This window comes from Syngnathus scovelli, chromosome 5 (genome assembly GCF_024217435.2).
Source record: "Syngnathus scovelli strain Florida chromosome 5, RoL_Ssco_1.2, whole genome shotgun sequence".
NCBI classification, from domain to species: Eukaryota; Metazoa; Chordata; class Actinopteri; order Syngnathiformes; family Syngnathidae; genus Syngnathus; species Syngnathus scovelli.
Genome location: NC_090851.1, coordinates 18381140 through 18401733, shown reverse-complemented (window position 1 = coordinate 18401733; position 20594 = coordinate 18381140). Strand labels below are relative to the sequence as shown.

At 44.3% G+C, this 20594-nt stretch overlaps 1 protein-coding gene across 23 annotated transcripts in view; it reads left to right on the top strand.

The window, feature by feature from the left end:
• galnt7 (UDP-N-acetyl-alpha-D-galactosamine: polypeptide N-acetylgalactosaminyltransferase 7) overlaps positions 1-20594 on the top strand; it is a 309242-nt gene that overhangs the window by 26961 nt on the left and 261687 nt on the right. For all 23 annotated transcript variants that reach the window (XM_068650742.1, XM_049721363.2, XM_068650729.1 and 20 more), the window contains exon 2: positions 3320-3431. In XM_068650742.1, coding sequence (XP_068506843.1) covers positions 3320-3431 — 112 coding nt within the window. The remainder of the gene's footprint in view (positions 1-3319; positions 3432-20594) is intronic.

Here is a 20594-nt window from a genome sequence, read left to right as displayed (position 1 = left end):
GGCTGCGTGCTCAGTCCATTACTCTTCACCCTGCTGACGCATGACTGCACTGCGACCTACAGCGACAACCGCATAGTGAAGTTTGCTGACGACACGACTCTGGTGGGTCTCATCACAAAGGGCGACGAGACTCGGTACAGGTCGGAGGTTGACCTTCTGACCACGTGGTGCAGGGACAACAACCTCCTGCTGAACGTTAATAAGACCAAGGAAATCATTGTTGACTTCCGGAAGGGTCACACAACACACCTGCCGCTGATCATCGATGGTGCTGTGGTGGAGAGGGTGAGCTGCACCAAGTTCCTGGGGGTGCACATCAGTGAGGACCTCTCCTGGTCCGCAAACACCTCGTCACTGGCAAAGAAAGCTCAGCGCCGCCTGTACTTCCTGCGGAAGCTCAGGCGTGCATGTGCTCCTCAGGCAGTCCTGTCTACATTTTACCGTGGCACTATTGAGAGCGTCATCACCAGTTGCATCGCTGTCTGGTGTGGTAACTGCACTGAACAGAACTTGAAGGCCCTGCAGCGCATAGTGAATACGGCTGGTAAGATTATTGGTGCTTCGCTCCCCTCCCTGAAGGACATTTACACCTCCCATCTCGCCCGCAAGGCAACCTCGATTGCCAGAGATGTGAGTCACCCGGCTCACTCTTTGTTTGACCTTCTGCCCTCTGGGAAGAGGTACAGGAGCCTGCGCTCCCGCACCACCAGACTTGCCAACAGCTTCTTTCCCCAGGCTGTTAGGGCCCTGAACTCGCTACCCCCTTCTGCGTAGCGTGTGGCACTGTTGCGTTTTCGGGAATGTCTGCTGTATGCGCACTTGCTCCTTTTTTTTTCTGCTCCTCTTATTTATTTATTTATTGTTGTGTTATTTATTCATTATTTATTCAGCACGCTTTTGTTATACTTCATACTTGTTTGTCTGTTGTGAGCCATGTCTTGTCACCGTGGGATAGGGGGGAACGAAATTTCGGTTTCTTTGTGTGTCTTGGCATGTGGAGAAATTGACAATAAAGCTGACTTTGATATACTATTCCAAACGTTCAAATTTGAAATTCAACCAAACTCTCCAAAATTTCGTTTTTCTACTCTAATTTCTACATTTTTCAACCGATTCAACCCATTCCAACTTTCAACTGTTCATCTTTTTTCTACTTATTACACAACTTCCCACTTACCAAAAATTCCAAACTTTCAAGTTTGAAATTCAACCAAATTCTCCAAAATTTCATTTTTCTACTCTAATTTCTACATTTTTCAACCGATTCAACCCATTCCAACTTTCAACCGTTCATCTTTTGCCTACCTATTCCACAACTTCCCACTTACCAAAAATTCCAAACTTTCAAATTTGAAATTCAACCAAATTCTCCAAAATTTCATTTTTCTACTCTAATTTCTACATTGTTCAACCGATTCAACCCATTCCAACTTTCAACTAATCTTTTGCCTACCTATTCCACAACTTCCCACTTACCAAAAATTCCAAATTTGAAATTCAACCAAATTCTCCAAAATTTCGTTTTTCTACTCTAATTTCTACATTTTTCAACCGATTCAACCCATTCCAACTTTCAACCGTTCATCTTTTGCCTACCTATTCCACAACTTCCCACTTACCAAAAATTCCAAACTTTCAAATTTGAAATTCAACCAAATTCTCCAAAATGTCATTTTTCATCTCTAAATTCTACATTTTTCAACCGATTCAACCCGTTCAAACTTTCAACTGTTCATTATTTTCTTACGTATTTCACAACTTCCCACTTACCAAAAATTACAAATTTTCACCACAAATTCTCCAAAATTTTATTTTACACTTCTATTTTCCACATTTCTCAAGTAATTCAACTCATTTCAACATCATTCGGCATCATTCCCTAAGAAGTGATTCAAAGTCTTCGCCTTCACACGCAATTTCTCCAGAAATTGCATTTTCTAGTTATCTATGCATTTACACACAAACATATGTAAGGAGACCAGGTGTTTTTTTTCCACGCATCACCATCGCTGTTGATCTGTGACTCTATGCACGCCCATCTCACAGCCGTTGTGAAAAAACAAGTGAAGCAAATGAAAACCGAGCTTGCTAACATGCTAACATGTCTGCTGGCACTGTTGTTCGAGCTTTCGTAAAAGCCGGCATCATATCCGAAGGGCCACTCGGCACGGAAAGTGACTCTTACAGGGAAGAAAGTAAACCTGGCATGACTGTTGGAGATTTAGCGCTGCTGTTCAATTCGGAAACAGAGGATAAGGACTTTGATGGGTTTAATTGATGACCGTTACCGGTAATAAAAATGTGAAGCCCAAACTCAGTTTTGCTCCCGTTTCATTTTTAAATACGCAGACTTGTATGCTTGTGTGTGTGTGTTGTTGTTGCCATGAGAACCTTTACGGGGGAAGTGTGGGCGTGAATTTGCAGTGCGCCCCGTGTGTGCGTTGTTGTAAGGCGGACGTAGTTGAGAGCGCCATGAGAACGGTAAAGGGGTAAGTGTGGGTGTGGATTGTATATATAAAACTCGCGCGCTATGAGCCCTTGCGCCCTATGTGTGTGTTAAACACACTCATGGCACACAACTGAGACTGCGCCTTTTAGTACAGTGCGCCTTTTGAACGTGAAAATACGGAATATCAGTATCTATCACCGCATCAACAGTGTGCCACTCATAAACATTTGCATAAAAAAATAACATGCATTCTTGTTTTTGTAATGTCATTCTTTAGAGATTTAAATGTATAATTAATTTTTACAGATGAACTACTCATGCAGCATTACACACCATTTTATGACTTGACTTGCTTCAACCAAGTAACTTAACTTGCATGACCCCCCTTACGTGCTTGAGACTTGATGGTTAACAACGTGACAAGGCAGGCAGGCAGGCAAACATGCTTCCGAACTTCACATGAGCAGTGAAGGATTGTTACTTTATCCCGAGGCACATGTAATGTCATCTTCAAGTGGCAAAATGTGTTATTAAAGGTGTTAATTGTTCATGAAAAATAATTGTTATTGAATTAATTAGTTGACAAAATGTTAACTTTTTTACTGTATAAATTGACTAAATAAGTTTAGTATCCCTGGTATCATGTGGCCAGGGTGATGAGTTACGTTTATCTGTGTTTTACAGGTGCCCAATTTAAGTTGATTAGTTACAATAATGATAAAAATAAAGGTTTGAATGATTTGTCTCATTCTCATGTTTTTATATCATAAACTTTTTGAACAGAGATGTGTGTATTTACTGATGCTGTTTTGTGTAGATTTGAGTATAAATCAAAAGCCTAATTATGATTTTCATATCTATCTATTACAGGTAGATGCATTACTGCCCCAGGGAGACCCAGTATACCATTTTAAGCCAGTAATACCGTGGCCACACGTGGAAGGTATTGAAGTTGACCTCAACTCAACCATACTGAAGCATGGTGAGATAGTTTCAATTTATCAATTTTGTTGATATTGTATGCTTGCTTTCAAACATATCCCTGTCTATCACCGATGCCAGAGTTTGGTTCGCATTGCTGGTAGAAAATCTGATTCATTCCCAGTAAGAGATGGCCAAGGCCGGTTTGAAGCTGTTTGGATAAAAATCAGCACCTCCAAATCTGAGACCATGGTCCTCAGTTGGAAATGAAAAAAGTGAAAGTTAAGAAAAAACGCGGCAAACAAATTTGAAATTTGGAACGAAATAAAAACTGCAGGTTAGTAACCCTCACTTCTATTCAGGGTATTGAAGGTGGCCAGTTGCATACCTTCAACCTGAATCCAGACTCTCATTGGAATCTATAGGAAGCATTTAGAGGCTGTTATTTCTGCAAATGGAGAATCTACTAAATATTCAAAGTCAAAGTCTGCTTTATTGTCAATTTCTTCACAAGACAAAGAGATTGAAATTGCGTTTCCTACTATCCCACGGTGACAAGACATTACACCCAATTGGTCCACAGACAAACAAAACATTCAAGTAAACAATACAAAAAGTAAAAATAAGAAGGCACATGCAATGAATAAATAAGAGCAATGAATAAATAAGAGCAACATGGTTGAAATGGAGCAATTGTGCATACAGCAGACAGTCAGTTTATAGCGCAAAAGTACAGGAGGAGTAGTGCAAGTGGAGTAGTGCAAGGCAGACATCGTGGCCCAAAAGGTCAGGACGTTATGCAGATGAGGGTGGAGGGGGAGAGTGGGGAGAGAGTTCAGGATCCTAATAGCCTGGAGTATGAAGCTGTTGGTGAGTCTGGTGGTGCGGGAGCCCAGGCTTCTGTACCTCTTCCCAGAGGGCAGTAGATCAAACAAAGTGTGAGCGGGGTGACTCACATTACCCACAATAAACTTCATTTCACTTTTCAAATATCACTGTGTTTGTCTGCTATAGATATATTTAAAGCGTATGTAAAGGCACCTAAGTGGCTCTAAAAACCACTCAGAATGTTCGATTATATTCACCTGCATCCAAATAATATTATAGAATTTGAAATAAAATTGCATTCGTGAGCCAAACGCAGTCAATTTGTGTGTATTTCTTGATCTTCCCCGCCCCTGTCATGAACCGCTACATTTTGGATCACGTGGTACCGTGACGTAAATGATAGGACTCCCCCCATTGTTTACTGATTGATAGCACGAAGAACCACACATGTTTTGTCTCCAATGCGTCACATATACGTAAGCTTCATTTAGCATGCGTGCGTGTGCGTGCGCGCGGGGGTGTGGGCGTGTGTGTGTGTGTGTGTGTGTGTGTGTGTGTGTGTGTGTGTGTGTGTGTGTGTGTGTGTGTGTGTATATATGTATGCTGGAGCCTATCCCAGCTGTCATCGGGCAGTAGGTGGTAGGTGAACCTGTTGCCAGCCAATCGCAGGGCACACAGAGACGAACAATCATCCACACTCACACCTTTGGACAATTTGGGGTACTCAATCGGCCCACCAAACATGTTTTGAGGATGTGGGAAGAAACTCAAGTACCTGTAGAAAACCCACGCAGGCACGGGGAGAACATGCAAACTCCACACAGGGAGGCCCGGAGTTGGAATTGAACTCACACCCCATCCTAGTATAGCATGCCTAGTATAGAGTATATATACCGTGATGGCCTGAATATAAGACGACCCTGATTATAAGACGACCCCCTCTTTTTCACGACTCAAGTTTGAAAAAAGACTTTTTGAACACCAAATTTAATTATTATACAGAAAATAATTACAGTACATACATCTGAAACAAATGATTATAACAATATACTCAAGAGAAAAAGCATGTTATTTGGCCTCATTTAAATCATGCAAAAACTGTCTATTATAGTGGTGTCAAACCTATGGCCCGCGGGCCGGATCCGGCACGCAAGAAGGTTTGATCAGGATAATTTAAAAGTGAAAAAATGCATAAAAGATACGGAATTAATATGGATTATCCGCTATGGGGCACACTGTTTTGAGTAGAAGACAACAATGTTCTGATCAGAGAAGACAGACCCAACACAGCAGACGGTAGCAATGCGCCAATTGCTGCTTGTTACGACGTTGTTTCTACCCTGGTCTCTACCCCTCCCCTACACCCTCATTAGCCAAAATGTCACTATCCAAACGGAGAAAAGTAGATACGGAGTGTAGAATTTTCAATGAAAAATAGACCACGTCCTATTTATTTTTAGATAAGCACGGAAAACCTTAGTGCTTTGTGTGTTTGCAAGTTTCAGTATTGAAGGAATATAATATTCAACGGCACTACAAGACTCTTCACAGCGAAAATTATGACGAATTGCAAGGACAATTGAGAAGAGATAAGATCAACGAATTGCAGGCAGGTCTGAGAAAACAGCAGTCAACTTTCATCCAGAGCCGACAAGTCAGTGAAGCAGCGGTAAAAGCCAGCTACCTGATTGCCAGCGAAATAGCATTAGCATCAAAGCCGTATTCCGATGGTGACTTTGTTAAACGATGCATGATGAAGGCGGCTGAACTTGTATGTCCCGAGAAGCGACAAGCTTTTACTAATATTAGCCTGACGAGGAATACTATAGCAGAGAAGATTTTGGACCTATCAGCAGATTTAGACAGCCAATTGAAACAGAGAGTCAAGTCATTTATTGCATTTTCTGTTGTAATTGACGAGAGCACCGACATCACAGACGTGGCACAACTGGCCTGATTTATCCGTGGAGTTGATGAGACATTGACTGTTACTGAATAGTTTCTTGAGTTGGTGCCAATGATGGACGCCACAACAGTCGAAGACATGCAGATTTGAAGGTCAAATTTGCCTCTGTAGGTCTGGACAAATTTTATCAGTATCTACTGTTAGAGTGGTGCTCACTCTAACTTATTTTGCAAGAACCACACAGGAGACAGTATGCCCTTTAAGCACTTGCAAGTGGAGAGGTAATTTGTCGCTGTGCATACAGCAATGATCGAACGAAGTCTGACTCAGGCCTCTTGCAAGAGCATATTTATTGAGAGAAACAGGGTGGGGGTGAGAGTGGATGGGATGGGGGTGAACCCCTGGCCTCTGGTCAAATCATAGCAGGGGGTGTTTTATGATGTTGTGTAAACAGAACAACTTTGATTGCTTCCTCTGCAGCTGGTCAATCAGTTCAAAGGATCTTAGCACTTTGTTCTACTACTTTGTTAAGACAGGATACGTTTGGTTAATTATTACAGGTTACATTCTAACATAAGCATAGGATCAAACTAATCTATCAACCCTAACATATCCCTCCTGTTTATCATATGATTATGTCACCCCAATCAACAAACACAAGCAAGAAAATATAATGAAGAAAGAAGAATAGTAAAAATAAAAAAAATAAATAAAAAAACACAAACAGTACATCATTGTATCCATCACTTGCGAGGCATTTTCGATGGTCAAATCATCAAGTTTCTGTAAAACATACTCGGCTAAACAGCATCTACGCAATCTACGTTTCGCAGCACATTATAGTCATCACATCCGACATGCCTGAGAAGTTGTATTTGCACCTGTGCTACGCTAGAAGACACAATCCTCGTCACAGCAGACTTCAAACATGGGATAACACAGGTCGTAAACAAGCACAACAATACCAGCACAGCAAACACAGGAACCACAAGTTTCAACAGCAACTGCCACCAGGCGCCAGAGAATAGCCATGAAAAGAAATCCCATTGATGTGGGAGTTTATTCTCCGACATGGCCTGCTGTAAATTCCTCAGTGAGTTCATGGCATCCTTGATGTGCGTGTCGTTATCGCCTGGAATGTATGTGCAACAGGAAGTCCCAATAATGTGGCACACCACCTTTTGCTGCAGTCGTCAAGTCCAGAACCATCCTGTTTTGCAAGACCATCAGTCTAATAGCCTGAATCTCTCTATTTTGTCCATCATTGACTTGCAGTGAGAGATTCACAAAGGATTGAAAACGATAGTTCAGTGTCTCGATGAAGAGGGATTGTTTTCCAACTCCGATCCAAGGAAAAAGCGTGTGAACGACTTTGTCTCCGACGGACCACACTTTATGGCTGTCATTCGGACCCCAAACGGGATCATGTGGTTCAAAGGTTGCAACAGGCCTGCGTCGATGTCCAGAAGAGTTGTGTGCCATCGTCAGCTGATGATGTTGTATTCTGTAGATGTGGTCTGTCACCCACACAAGTGCACACACCCCTGTCCAGTTAGCGGGCAACATCGGATAAACCTTGTGACCACAAAGCCACCAGTCATTCTGTATGAAGTATGTTCCGTTTGATGGTGCAGCCATGTTGGTTGGAGAGCCCTCACCACTTGAAACGGCGCTCTTATCCTGACACTCAGCGGTGATGTCCAAAGCTCCCAAATCCCTTGCCACTTCGCGTTTAACCTTTTACGAATGTGCTGCTTCGCAGGTTTATAAGTGACGGGAGAATGGCGTTTGAATACACATTGATAGCGCAAGCGCGGGAAGCGCAGCAGCCAGCTTGTCACGAACAAGGCAGGAAAACCATGTGCAACGTGGACTGTTTATTTAGGGAATACAAAAAGGGAGGCTAGAATGCCAGCAGAGCAGGTGCACGAGGCGACTGGTCAGCGAGCTCACGCCGTGGTGGCATCTCGTTGCGTAAGCTGATCAGGCAAGCAGGAAACGGGTGGTAGGCGTGCGTCTGTCAAGACAACCAGCCAGGCGTACCGCTACACAATCGATCAGGCAAACGGGAATCAGGTGGCAGGTGTACGTGTGTCAAAGCATGAACAGCACCTATATACAAGCCCTAATCAGCAGGTAACACGGGACAGGTGGTGGCGATCAGTCCTGACTAGCACGTGCAGTTCCGTATTGGTGATGGGCACCCCCGAGGTCTCCTGCGAAGGGCGCGTCAGCTGGCCAGCAAGGCAAGAGCGGAGACATGACACAGCCGTGCACGAAGGAAAAATGCACCGCCGTGCAGAAAGAGTTGGGACAGCAGCAATGAGTCCTGATTGCGCAGGGTGTACCTCTGAGCAATATGTTCAGGTGCAGGAGGCGGCAGCTGGCCACACACGAAGGAAGAAGCACCAACTGGTGCAGGAGTTGGGACATGTGACAATATCAGGTGTTTGTTATTTTATTTACTGTAGATAGCGTGCGAGCGGCTGCCAGCCGCTTCATCTGTGTCATGTAGCTGCTCCCTCTTTAAACTATGTTTCCCACAGACTTCCATTTTTTTACGGCAAAACCTCAGATGACAAAATGTTTAAACATTGAGTGGCTGACAGTGTGCGAATACTGTAATCTAAACAATGGTGCTGTCTTGGTAATGTCACGGATGGAATGGAGCCAGGGAGACCAAATGCAGCTTGGACCAGGGTTTATTGAGGGAAAAGGGAGTTGGAAGGGAAGATGAGGGCGAGCAGACAGACCGTATCGCAGACAGGAACAGAAACCAACAGACTGGAGACAAGAGACGACAGACGAGAACAATCTGACAGGGGAGTGAGAGGCAGACAGGACTTAAAGACACGACAGGTAATGAGAGGCAGGTGACTGTGATTACACTGATCATTGGCAGACACAGGAGGGGAGGGGCGAGTACACAGAGACGTGGACAGAAACCATGGCAACATGGACACGTCGTAGGATGACCGGGGACGAATCGTGACAGGTACAGTTCAACAGCTGAAAAAATTATGTATAAAAAATTATATAATGATATATACAGTATCTCACAAAAGTGAGTACACCCCTCTCATTTCTGCAATGTTTTAATTATATCTTGTCATTGGACAACACTGAAGAAATGACACTTTGAGACAATTTTAAGTAGTCACTGTAGAGCTTGGATAGCAAAGTAAATGTATTGTTCTTTCAAAGTAACTCAAAACACAACAATGAATGTGTAAAATGCTGGCAGCAAAAGTGAGTACACCCCAACTGAAAATGTCAAAAATGGACCCAAATGTCAATATTTTGTGTGGCTACCATTATTTTCCAGCACCGCCGTAACCCTTTTAACCCTTAACACCATCTGAACCAAATATGCTTATCTTGGTCTCATCAGACCACAGACCATGGTTCTAGTAACACATATCCATATCCTGAAGACAAGCAGACTAAGTCCAGCGTGTGTGGTGGCAACCAGGTGAAGAGTACAGAGACAAGTGTGTCTTGTCAAGTACAGCAGGCAGGTTCTGCTCGACATCTGCGAAAGTGGGTTTTGTGGCGTTCTGGACTTTGATGCGAAGACATTAAAGGCGCTCGGACTGCTCCGTCCTGGAGCGTTGCCGGACTCGCCTGCTATTCCTCCCCCGGTTGGAATGCATCGGAAGCGGTGTGCGAGGAGGCAGAAGAGGGGCAAGCCCGGAGGCGTCCGGGCCAGGCTGGCGGCCAACCCAGCTTGCCCGGCCGTGCCTTCCATTCTTCTGATGAATGTTCGTTCACTGGACAACAAGATGGATTACGTTTGCCTGCTGAGATCCACGAACCGGACAGTGCGTAACTGCTGTGTGCTCGTGTTTACTGAGACCTGGTTGACTGTCAACATTCCGGACTCTGCTGTGCATCTGTAGCGGCTAGCGTTGCCATCGGGCGCACCGTGCCATTGTGAGAGGGGGAAAGTCGCGAGGAGGTGGAATATGCGTCTACGTCCGTGATGATTGGTGCCGGGACTCCGTAGTGCTATGCAGGCACTGCTCGCCACTGCCGGAGTTTGTGGTCATTAAGTGCCGTCCTTTTTACCTGCCGAGGGAAGTTACTGCGATTCTGCTTGTCGCGGTATACATCCCGCCTTCCAACATCGAAGGCGTCAGGATCGTGGCTCTTAGTGAACTGTACTAGGCTGTCAGTGAACAACAGACGGCGCACCCTCACGGTTTCACCATCTTCGCTGGAGACTTTAATCATGCTAACCTGAAGTCGGTTTTTCCGAGGCTTCACCAGCATGTTAATTTTCCAACACGTGGTGACAGCTTCCTGGACTTGGTCTACTCTACACATAAAGGAGCTTTCAAGGCCGCCCCCCTCCCCCATCTTGGACTTTCTGACCAGCTCACTGTTATGCTTTTGCCTGCATACAGACAAAGGGTGAAGGCATCCAGGCCGGTTCGCAAGCGGGTATGGGTGTGGCCTGAGGGTGCCTCTGATGTGCTTCTTGACTGCTTTGGCACTACTGACTGGGACATGTTTAAACAGGCAGCCACTTGCAACGATCGGACAGACATAGAGGAGTATACTGACTCTGTTTCCTCTTACATCTCGAAGTGCATTGATGATGTGAGTCACTCAAAGTCCATCGTCACTCGGGCTAACTGGAAGCCATGGCTGACGGGGGCTGTCCTCAGGCTGCTAAGGGCCAGGGACGAAGCCTTCAGAGCGGGGGATGAGGCTGGCTTGATGGCAGCGAGGGCCGACCTGTCCCGGGGCATCAAGGAAGCGAAAAGAGCATTCTCTTGCAAGATTACCATCCACTTCAAGGACAGCAGGGATGCATGGAGCCTTTGGCAGGGCATTCAGACCATCACGGACTACAAGCCCGCGCCGCAGACCTGTGAAGGCGACGTCCTTTTTCTCAACGATCTTAACCGCTACTTTGCTCGCTTTGACGCTCAGAACAGCACTTGCCCGCTGAAGACCACTCCCCCTCCACACGAGCAGCCCCTGTGCCTCTCTGCCAACAGCGTGAGGAGGGCGCTTGCCGCTATCAACACCCGTAAGGCAGCGGTTCCTGACAACATCCCAGGTGGAGCGCTGAAAGACTGTGCTGGGGAGCTGACGGGTGTCTTCACGGACATCTTTAACATTTCCCTGCAGCAGGCCATCGTCCCTTCGTGTTTCAAGGCTGCCATCATCGTACCTGTGCTGAAGAAGCCTGGTCCGTCCTGCTTCAATGACTACCGCCCATCATCATGAAGTGCGTTGAGCGGCTTGTCTTGAAGCACATCAAATCCATTCTCCCCCCCCAACCATAGACCCCTTCCAGTTTGCGTACCGAGCCACACGGTCCTCTGAGGATGCCATCTGCTCTGCCCTCCACTCGGCCCTCTCCCACCTGGAGAGTAGGGACTCGTTTGTGAGATTGCTGTTTGTGGACTTCAGTTCTGCCTTCAACATCATTGTGCCACAAAAACTCAACTGCAAAGTCGACAAGCTGCGCCTCAGTACCTACCTCTGCAACTGGCTACTGGACTTCCTCTGTCAAAGACCTCAGGTGGTACGTGTTTGCGACAAAATCTCCGCCAGCATCACGCTGAGCACGGGCTGTGTGCTCAGTCCGCTGCTCTTCAACCTGCTGACGCATGACTGCACTGCGTCCTACAGCGACAACCGCATAGTGAAGTTTGCTGATGACACGACTCTGATGGGTCTCATCACCAAGGGCGACAAGACTCAGTACAGGTTGGAGGTTGACCGTCTGACCGCGTGGTGCAGGGACAACAATCTCCTGCTGAACGTCAACAAGACCAAGAAAATTGTTGACTTCCGGAAGGGTCTCACCCAACACCTGCCACTGACCATCAACGGTGCTGTGGTGGAGAGGGTGAGCAGCACCAAATTCCTGGGGGTGCACATCAGTGAGGACCTCTCCTGGTCCGCCAACCCTGCGTCACTGGCAAAGAAAGCTCAGCGCCGCCTGTACTTCCTGCAGAAACTCAGACGAGCAAGTGCTCCCCCGGCCGTCATGACTACATTCTACCGTGGCACCATTGACAGCGTCCTCGCCAGTTGTATCGCTGTCTGGGGTGGTAGCTGCACTGAATACAACATGAAGGCCCTGCAGTGCATAGTAAACACGGCTGGTAAAATTATTGGTGCTTCACTCCCCTCCCTGAAGGGCACTTACGCCTCCCATCTCGCCCGCAAGGCGACCACAATTGTGAGTGATGTGATTCACCCGGCTCACTCTTTGTTTGATCTTCTGCCCTCTGGGAAGAGGTACAGGAGCCTGTGCTCCCGCACCACCAGACTCACTGTTAGAGATTTGCTCACTCCAACTTATTTTGCAAGAACCACACAGAGACAAGGCAAGTTCTTTTAGACACCTGCAGGTGGAGAGATCACTCGCTACAGGAATGAAATCTGAAAGGTCTCCTTCCTGCAAGGGCATATTTATTAGGAGGAACAGAGTGGGGGTGAGAGTGGGGGTCAGAGTAGACAAATGGCCGAAGCCCCTGGCTGATCAAAGCACAGCAGGGGGTCCTTCACGATGTTGTGTGAACTAAACAACTTTGATTGCTTCCTCTGCAGCTAGTCACTTTGTTCTACTACTTTTGTTAAGACAACACAGGCGAGTTTAATTATTACAGGTTACATTCCAACATAATCATAGGATCAAGATAACCTGGAAAACCCTAACATCTCCCTCCTGTTTTATCATATGATTATGACACCCCAAACAACAAAGACAAGTAAGAAAGAAAAACATATATATATATAATGAAGAAAGAAGAATAGGAAAAATAAAAGCAACAAACAATGATAGCAACACTTTCCAGTGAAGATGAGGCATTACCTCAAACTTATTGTGTAAGCGAAAAACCTGCTGGCCAGATGTTATTAGCAGGAAAATTCTTACACGGCCCCGTTGCCACAGGCGACCAGAATGCTATCAATAAAAAATAAAAAGAAAAACACAGAAACAGTACATCATTGTATCCATCACTTGTGAAGCATTTTCGATGGTCAAATCAACAAGTTTCTGTAAAACATGCTCAACAGAACAGCACCTACGCAATCCATGTTTCATCATCGTCATCACATCCGTCATCTCTAAGGAGTTGTATATGAACCTGGGCTACAGTAGAGGACACAAACTTCGACACAGCAGACTTCAAACATGGGATAACGTAGGTCGTAAACAAGCACAACACCATCAGCACAACAAGCACAGGAGACAGCAATTTCAACAGCAGTTGCCACCAGTTGCCAGAGAATAGCCATGAAAAGAAATCAAACTGAAGTGGGACCTTGTCTTTAGACATGGCCTGCTGTAAGTTCTTCAGCGAATTCATGGCGTCGTTTATGTGGGTGTCATTTTCTCCAGGTATGTATGTGCAACAGGAAGTCCCAATGATGTGGCACACACCACCTTGTGCTGCCGTCAACAAGTCCAGAACCATCCTGTTTTGCAAGACCATCAGTCTAATAGCCTGAATCTCTCTATTTTGTCCATCGTTGACTTGCAGTGAGAGATTCACAAAGGATTGAAAACGATAGTTCAGTGTCTCGATGAAGAGCGATAGTTTCCCAACCCCAATCTGAGGGAAGAGCGCAAGGACAACTTTGTCTCCGGCAGACCATACTTTATGGTCCTCCGGAACGTTCGCACCCCAGACAGGGTCATGAGGGTCAAAGGTTGCAACTGCTCTGCGTCGACGTCCAGTAGAGTTACGTGCTCCTGTCAACAAATGGTGTCGTATCCTGTAGGTGTGGTCTGTCACCCACACTGGTGCACACACTCCTGTCCAGTTGGCGGGCAGCATCGGATAAACCTTGTGACCACAAAGCCACCAGCCATTCTGTATGAAGTATGTTCCGTTCGATGGTGTAGCCATGTTGGTTGTAGAGCCCTTACATCTTCAAAACGGCTCTCTCATCCTGGCACACAGCGGTGATGTCCAAAGCTCCCATCCAGGTTCCTCCTGGAGAGCAGTCGTCGTTAATGCATTTGTGGGTCCTGCAACCTTGGGTGCAACATGTGTAGTCAGCAAGACTTGGAATGGTCCCTCCCGTCGTGGCTGGCCCAGTTCCTTCCTTTGATGACCTCGATGTAGACCCAGTCTCCTGGATTGATGGGGTTGTCGACCTGTGAGGAGGAAAGATCAAGCGGCAGTAAATTTGTCTTTGACACAGTTTGAGCGTCATGATCATATAATCTGCCAAGATTGTTTGCAACTCTCGTAGTCAATTGTAGTGCCCATTTAATTGGCAAATAGGAATGTTTGCGGGAAGAGTTTGAACACTTCCTAATGATTCCCTTTAACCAAACACTATTTATGACAGGGGCGTTCCCATTTATTGCCTCCTGGTTTAAAAGAGATTGTCTTACCCATGCCTTCTTTCTCCTCACACGCTCGCACCCACACAGGGTGTGAACACACACACACACACACACACACACACACACACACACACACACACACACACACACACACACACACACACACACACACACACACACACACACACACACACACACACACACACACGCAGACAAACGGATTCTAATCCATCTCTCATGTAGCTTCTCTTGATAGAATCTCCTATTGGTAACTGTATAGCAGACGTTTTAGCATATAATCCCATTCTCTGCTCTCTCGCTTCTACTTTTTCATGTCGGTGCAGTCGTAGGTGGCCCCTATTGCAGTCATTGTTTTGTTAACTGTCGCCTTGTGACTCCTATGCATGATTGTGTGAATGTCAAAAATTGAACGTACCTAACTTTCTGACCATCCAACCTCCACTGTGGTGCAAAAAACTTACTATTGTATTGAGTAGGTACATTGAGCAACCTAGCTTCCTCCTGACTGCCAAATGTCCTGTTCTAAAATTCATATAACTCGACCTCTACGTCTTAAGCTTGATGAGCCAAAATATAAGATCTTGCTCTTGTTTCCTACCGTTTTAGCCTATTTGTTTTATCCAAATCCGTTCAATCTCTGATTATAATCTGTAGTCCTACGTCTTTTTCAAATTTTTATTTATTTATTTATCAAATCTCCTCAGTTCTGTCAAACTCAGTGCACAATGAACCTCCCTTCCACTTTGAACCAAGCTTCACCAAATTTGGGAACGCCGTAGCAAGGAGTGCGATTTGGTTGTCGGACACTCCAAGTCCATATCTTTTTGCCGCACTTTACCCTATCAAGTTGGTGTTCTTTTGTTGTTGCTTCAGAGCGACCCCATCCATCACTCTTGAATGAGTCCATTGTTCAAATGAGTCAATTTTCATCATTGTGAGTTCCTCCGCTTTTCACTGTCTTTTCTCGTCCCCGAGGATGTTGTCTGTCCTCCGGAGTGTACTTGTCCTTCTCCAAGCACAACAGCAGTCTTTTCTTGTCCTTCGCCAAAGGTCAAAGGTGCTTCAGAGCCAGGCACCATTTTGTGGTTGTTCACGGCTGCAGGCGAAGTCTTGGATTGGGTTTCAGGGACTCTGACACTGAGAATGACAGGCTGGGACATAAAAACTTGTAAGACTATTTCCAAATGTAGCTGCTTCCATCAATTTGCTGGTAACATTTATTTACCAAACTTCAAATTCTCCTAATAACAGCGGTCTCGTTTTTATATCGTAAATCCTGCAACTCATCCTATTTTTGAGCTACATTTTATCTATAGTTCCAATTTAATCGGACAGTATGTTGTCTTCAGTATCATTATTGAAAATCAACTCATCGAGGTCTGCTTTCCACATCAAGCACTGATCTGTATGTCTTGCTCAAAAATGTGACTTAGAGTATGGTGCTGTGAATTCTCAATCTCCCCAATGAAATTGGATCCCACCTCGTAGTTCTTATCGCTCTCATGTTCCTGTTAGCCTGCAATTGTCCAAATCAAAAATGTTTTCTTTTAACTGTCTTTCTTTTGAACCTCTAAATCTCTCGTGTTGCTAACCTATCTACACAAGAACAAAAAATTTACCACAATATAACACCAAATGTATTCGAAAATTCATTGTCATAAAGTGTTGTATTATTACTATCTTCCACTATCTGTCCTACTCACTCCCCCCCTTTTGAGGCTTGGCAACGCCCATGCCTCACACCTTGACAAACTTTTTGGGAGAATGTGTTCTTTACTACATACGATTCCATCATCATTTAATTTGACTTTCTTTCCAAAACGCTTCTCAATTTCTCAGTTCACACATCTTCTACATGTGTTACTGGTTCTCCAGTTTTTTTTCTCTAGTTAATTATCAATCCAAAAGCTACGTGTTTCTTTCTAACATTCAACCTGCTCAAAATCATTCTTTCATCAAAGTCGCTCTACTAATTTTCCATAGTAGTCGCCAACAACTTCAACCATTCAACCTGTAATTTCTTTTCATTCAGGCTATCATTCATCAATGTTCATTTGCATCTCACACGCAGTCTCCAAAAAGGAGTCTTTCTATCACATTGGTCCCAATTCATCCAAGCTCACCACACAACATTCATATATCATTTTCAACTCAGGTTTCCTGGTAGAACAATCCACCAATTCAAAAAAACTTAACTATAACAACCAACTGGCAAATTAATCTGAATTTTTTCTTTGTTTTTAAATTTGAAGAACTCAATCTCTCAGATTTAGCTTGCATTTAGAATTTTGTATAGTCTTATAACACAACCAATCAATTATTCCTATTAAATGTAGCATTGCAAAATCTTAAATTCATAATTTAGCTTCTTCCAATTCCTGAAAGCATGTTCTGTCATTTTTCTCATGTGGGCTCGACACTTAACATGCACTAGTGTGGATTAGTTTCTACTTGCAAACAGATTTCTCTCTTTTTCCTCTCATTTTTATCTTTCAAAATCATTTCTGTTCTGCGGTGCAAATTGGATAGACCACAGTCTAGCAATTTTTTTTATACTAAAACTTTAGCCAATGTTCATCATTTTAACATATACGCACACACATGCACAGCTCTCGCACGCAAAAGGTAGTTCCCAGCACCAATGATTCGTCACAGGCTGGCCATTTCCTGTGGTCGATCATGAGCTGGTCCCTCCCATGCACACGAGGACAGCACATTCTAATTTTATTTATTTATCTTCTAGAAGCAAGTTGCATTTCTTTACCACTTGATTTGCATATTTTAACTTTAGTGTAACACAAATTTGAGCTGTAGTCATTTGTAATTTGGGCATACAAACAGCATTGTCATACTTCTTGGATGGACAGGACTTCTAATAATCTAAAAAAAATTCTAATAATCTGACAATGACATGTTTTGCTGTCATATGGGCATCTATTCTTTCTTTCTCTGTATGAGCATAAGCGGTCAAAGAGGAGGAAGCTTGTCATGCTAAAAATTTGGCTTCTCCTCTGCTCCTTCCTCCACCCTTTGATTGATATTGTTTTGCAAAACGACACTCTCGTGCGAAGTGTCCTCGTCTCCCACAGTTCCAACAGTTGTCAGAATCTCGTGGGGGTTTTGAATTATATGGCGGCCTGCGACCTTGTTGGTATCTTACTCTTCCTCTGCCCCTTTGGGAACTTTGGAAGAAGATCGTTGTATCTTCATTTAGATCATTATCATCATCTAGATGAAATACATCAGAACTTTTGCCTTTCTCAATCCCTTTATCAGCGTCTCCGGGCCACTGCATGTTTTTTGTAAACCAAGCAGTGTCCGCTTCCACCAAGTGTTTCCTCACCCAACTGCCCATTTCAGGGCGGAAATTAGTGAGGAGCGCATTTTTAAGCTGTTGTTGATAAGCACTCTCAGCTGTATCATTGAATGGGATGCCACTATGCACCCTGAATTCTTTTTCAAATCTCAATTGAATGGCGGCCTCATCACTTTTCAACTTTCTTTCTTTTGTCTTTTGGATTTGTTCTCTTCTTTCTTGTGAAGCTTTCAACCACATTTTAGCACAATCCAATTCACTCTCTTTTCTTTTCTTTTTCAGTCCTATCTTCCTAGCCACACTGTCCTCCAAAACTTCAACCACTATCTTCCACACTTCAACTTTCAACTTCCCTTCTACACCATACTTTTCCTTCCACTTTGGCATGTATTGCATACAATTAAGAAATCTACTTGCCATGAACTTCTCGTTTTAAAGAAGAGCAGAGCAAGAGATTTACCGTTCTTATTTCCCATCTTAATTTTAGTAGCTTAAGGTTTTACAATTTTTTTTCAATTTTTTTTTCTTTGAGGATCCTCAATGCAGGTTTAAATTGACCTTTCAACAAATTACTAGCCTGTTTTATTGCCATGGATCAACGCTAGAACTGCTTCTTAGTCAATTTATCCTACCAGTCACACACTCAATCACACAAACTCCAGCGCTTTTTTAGGCCTATCCAGGGATGGGTGTAAAACCCTCCCAAACAGCTTTGGAAAAACGGACAAAAGAAAAAATCTACGCCCTTCTTCAATTAAGAAAAAGAAGCTCTGTTTTTCTTAGCCCGTTTCTTCCACTGGGACTTGAACCCAAGCTATTCTTTGGCTTGGAAAAACATACAAAGAAAAATCTACGCCCTTCTTTGATTAACAAAAAAGAAGCTCCGTGTTTCTTAGCACGTTCCTTCCACTGGGACTTTAACCCAAGCCAGATCCCTCAGCTCGGAAAAACAGACAAAGAAGAGTCTACACACTTCTTCGATGAACGAAAAAGAAGCTCTGCCTTTCTTAGCCTGTTTCTTCCACTGGGACTTGAACCCAAGCTATCTCCCGTGCACCTCTATGTGTTACGCGTTTAACAACACAACACAATTTCAAGCCTTTAACTTACTTGTCCCCTGGTTCGTTGCACTGCCGGGTCCCGTCAATCCACCTCTGTCAGACGAAGGCAGACCTAAGATGCTGGCCCAGCGAAGAATTTCCTTCCCAGGTCTTTCTTTACCAGGTCCGGCTAGTGGACGCTGGCCCGTCGACGGTGTACAGCGCGTCGTCCTCCGTCAGCCAGATGATGGGTATGAGGGTCCCGGGTTTCGGCACCAAAATGTTAGAGATTTGCTCACTCCAACTTATTTTGCAAGAACCACACAGAGACAAGGCAAGTTCTTTTAGACACCTGCAGGTGGAGAGATCACTCGCTACAGGAATGAAATCTGAAAGGTCTCCTTCCTGCAAGGGCATATTTATTAGGAGGAACAGAGTGGGGGTGAGAGTGGGGGTCAGCGTAGACAAATGGCCGAAGCCCCTGGCTGATCAAAGCACAGCAGGGGGTCCTTCACGATGTTGTGTGAACTAAACAACTTTGATTGCTTCCTCTGCAGCTAGTCACTTTGTTCTACTACTTTTGTTAAGACAACACAGGCGAGTTTAATTATTACAGGTTACATTCCAACATAATCATAGGATCAAGATAACCTGGAAAACCCTAACACTCACCAACAGCTTCATTCTCCAGGCCGTTAGGATCCTGAACTCTCTTCCCCCTTCTGCGTAGCGTCCTGTACTTATTTATAGTGTTATTTGTTTATTTATTATTTATTCATCACTCTTATTTATTCATTGATTGTGCCTTCTTGTTTAATTTTTCTTGTGTTGTTTACGTGTATGTACATTGTGAACTATGTCTTGTCACCGTGGGATAGTGGGAACGTAATTTCGATCTCTTTGTGTGTCTTGGCATGTGAAGAAATTGACAATAAAGCAGACTTTGACTTTGCCTACAGTCAAGCATGGTGGTGGGAGCGCCATGGTCTGGGGCTGTATGAGTGCTGCTGGCACTGGGGATTTACAGTTGATTAAGGGAACAATGAATGCCAACATGTACTGTGGAGTACTGAAGCAGAGCATGATCCCTCCCTCCGTAAACTGGGCCGTGGAGCAGTATTCCAACACGATAACGACCCCAAACACACCTCCAAGACGACCACTGTCTTTCTAAAGAAGCTGAGGGTGAAGGTGATGGACTGGCAGGGCATGTCCCCAGACCTAAACCCTATTAAACATCTGTGGGGCATCCTCATATGGAAGCTGGAGGAGCGCAAGTTCTCCAACATCCACCAGCTCCGTGATGTCATCATGGAAGAAGATTCCAGCGGCGACCTGTGAAGCTCTTGTGAACTCTATGCCTAAAAAGGGTTACGGCGGTGCTGGAAAATAATGATGGCCACACAAAATATTGACATTTGGGTCCAATTTTAATATTTTCAGTTGGGGTGTACTTACTTTAGTTGACAGCATTTTACCCATTAATTGCTTTATTTCGAGTTACTTTGAAGTAATGTTACATTTACTTTGCTATCCAAGCTCTACAGTGACTACTTAACATTCTCAAAGTGTCATTTCTTCAGTGTTGTATGTGACAAGATATAATTAAAACATTGCACAAATGAGAGGGGTGTACTCACTTTTGTGAGATACTGTAAATGACATTAATTTAATTTAAATAAATCATTGAATTCATTTATTGAAATATTTTCAAATCCGTATTGCCCATCCCTTTTTGATAATTTTGCTCATTTATAAGAACAAATATTGCTTTTGTTAATTCAATG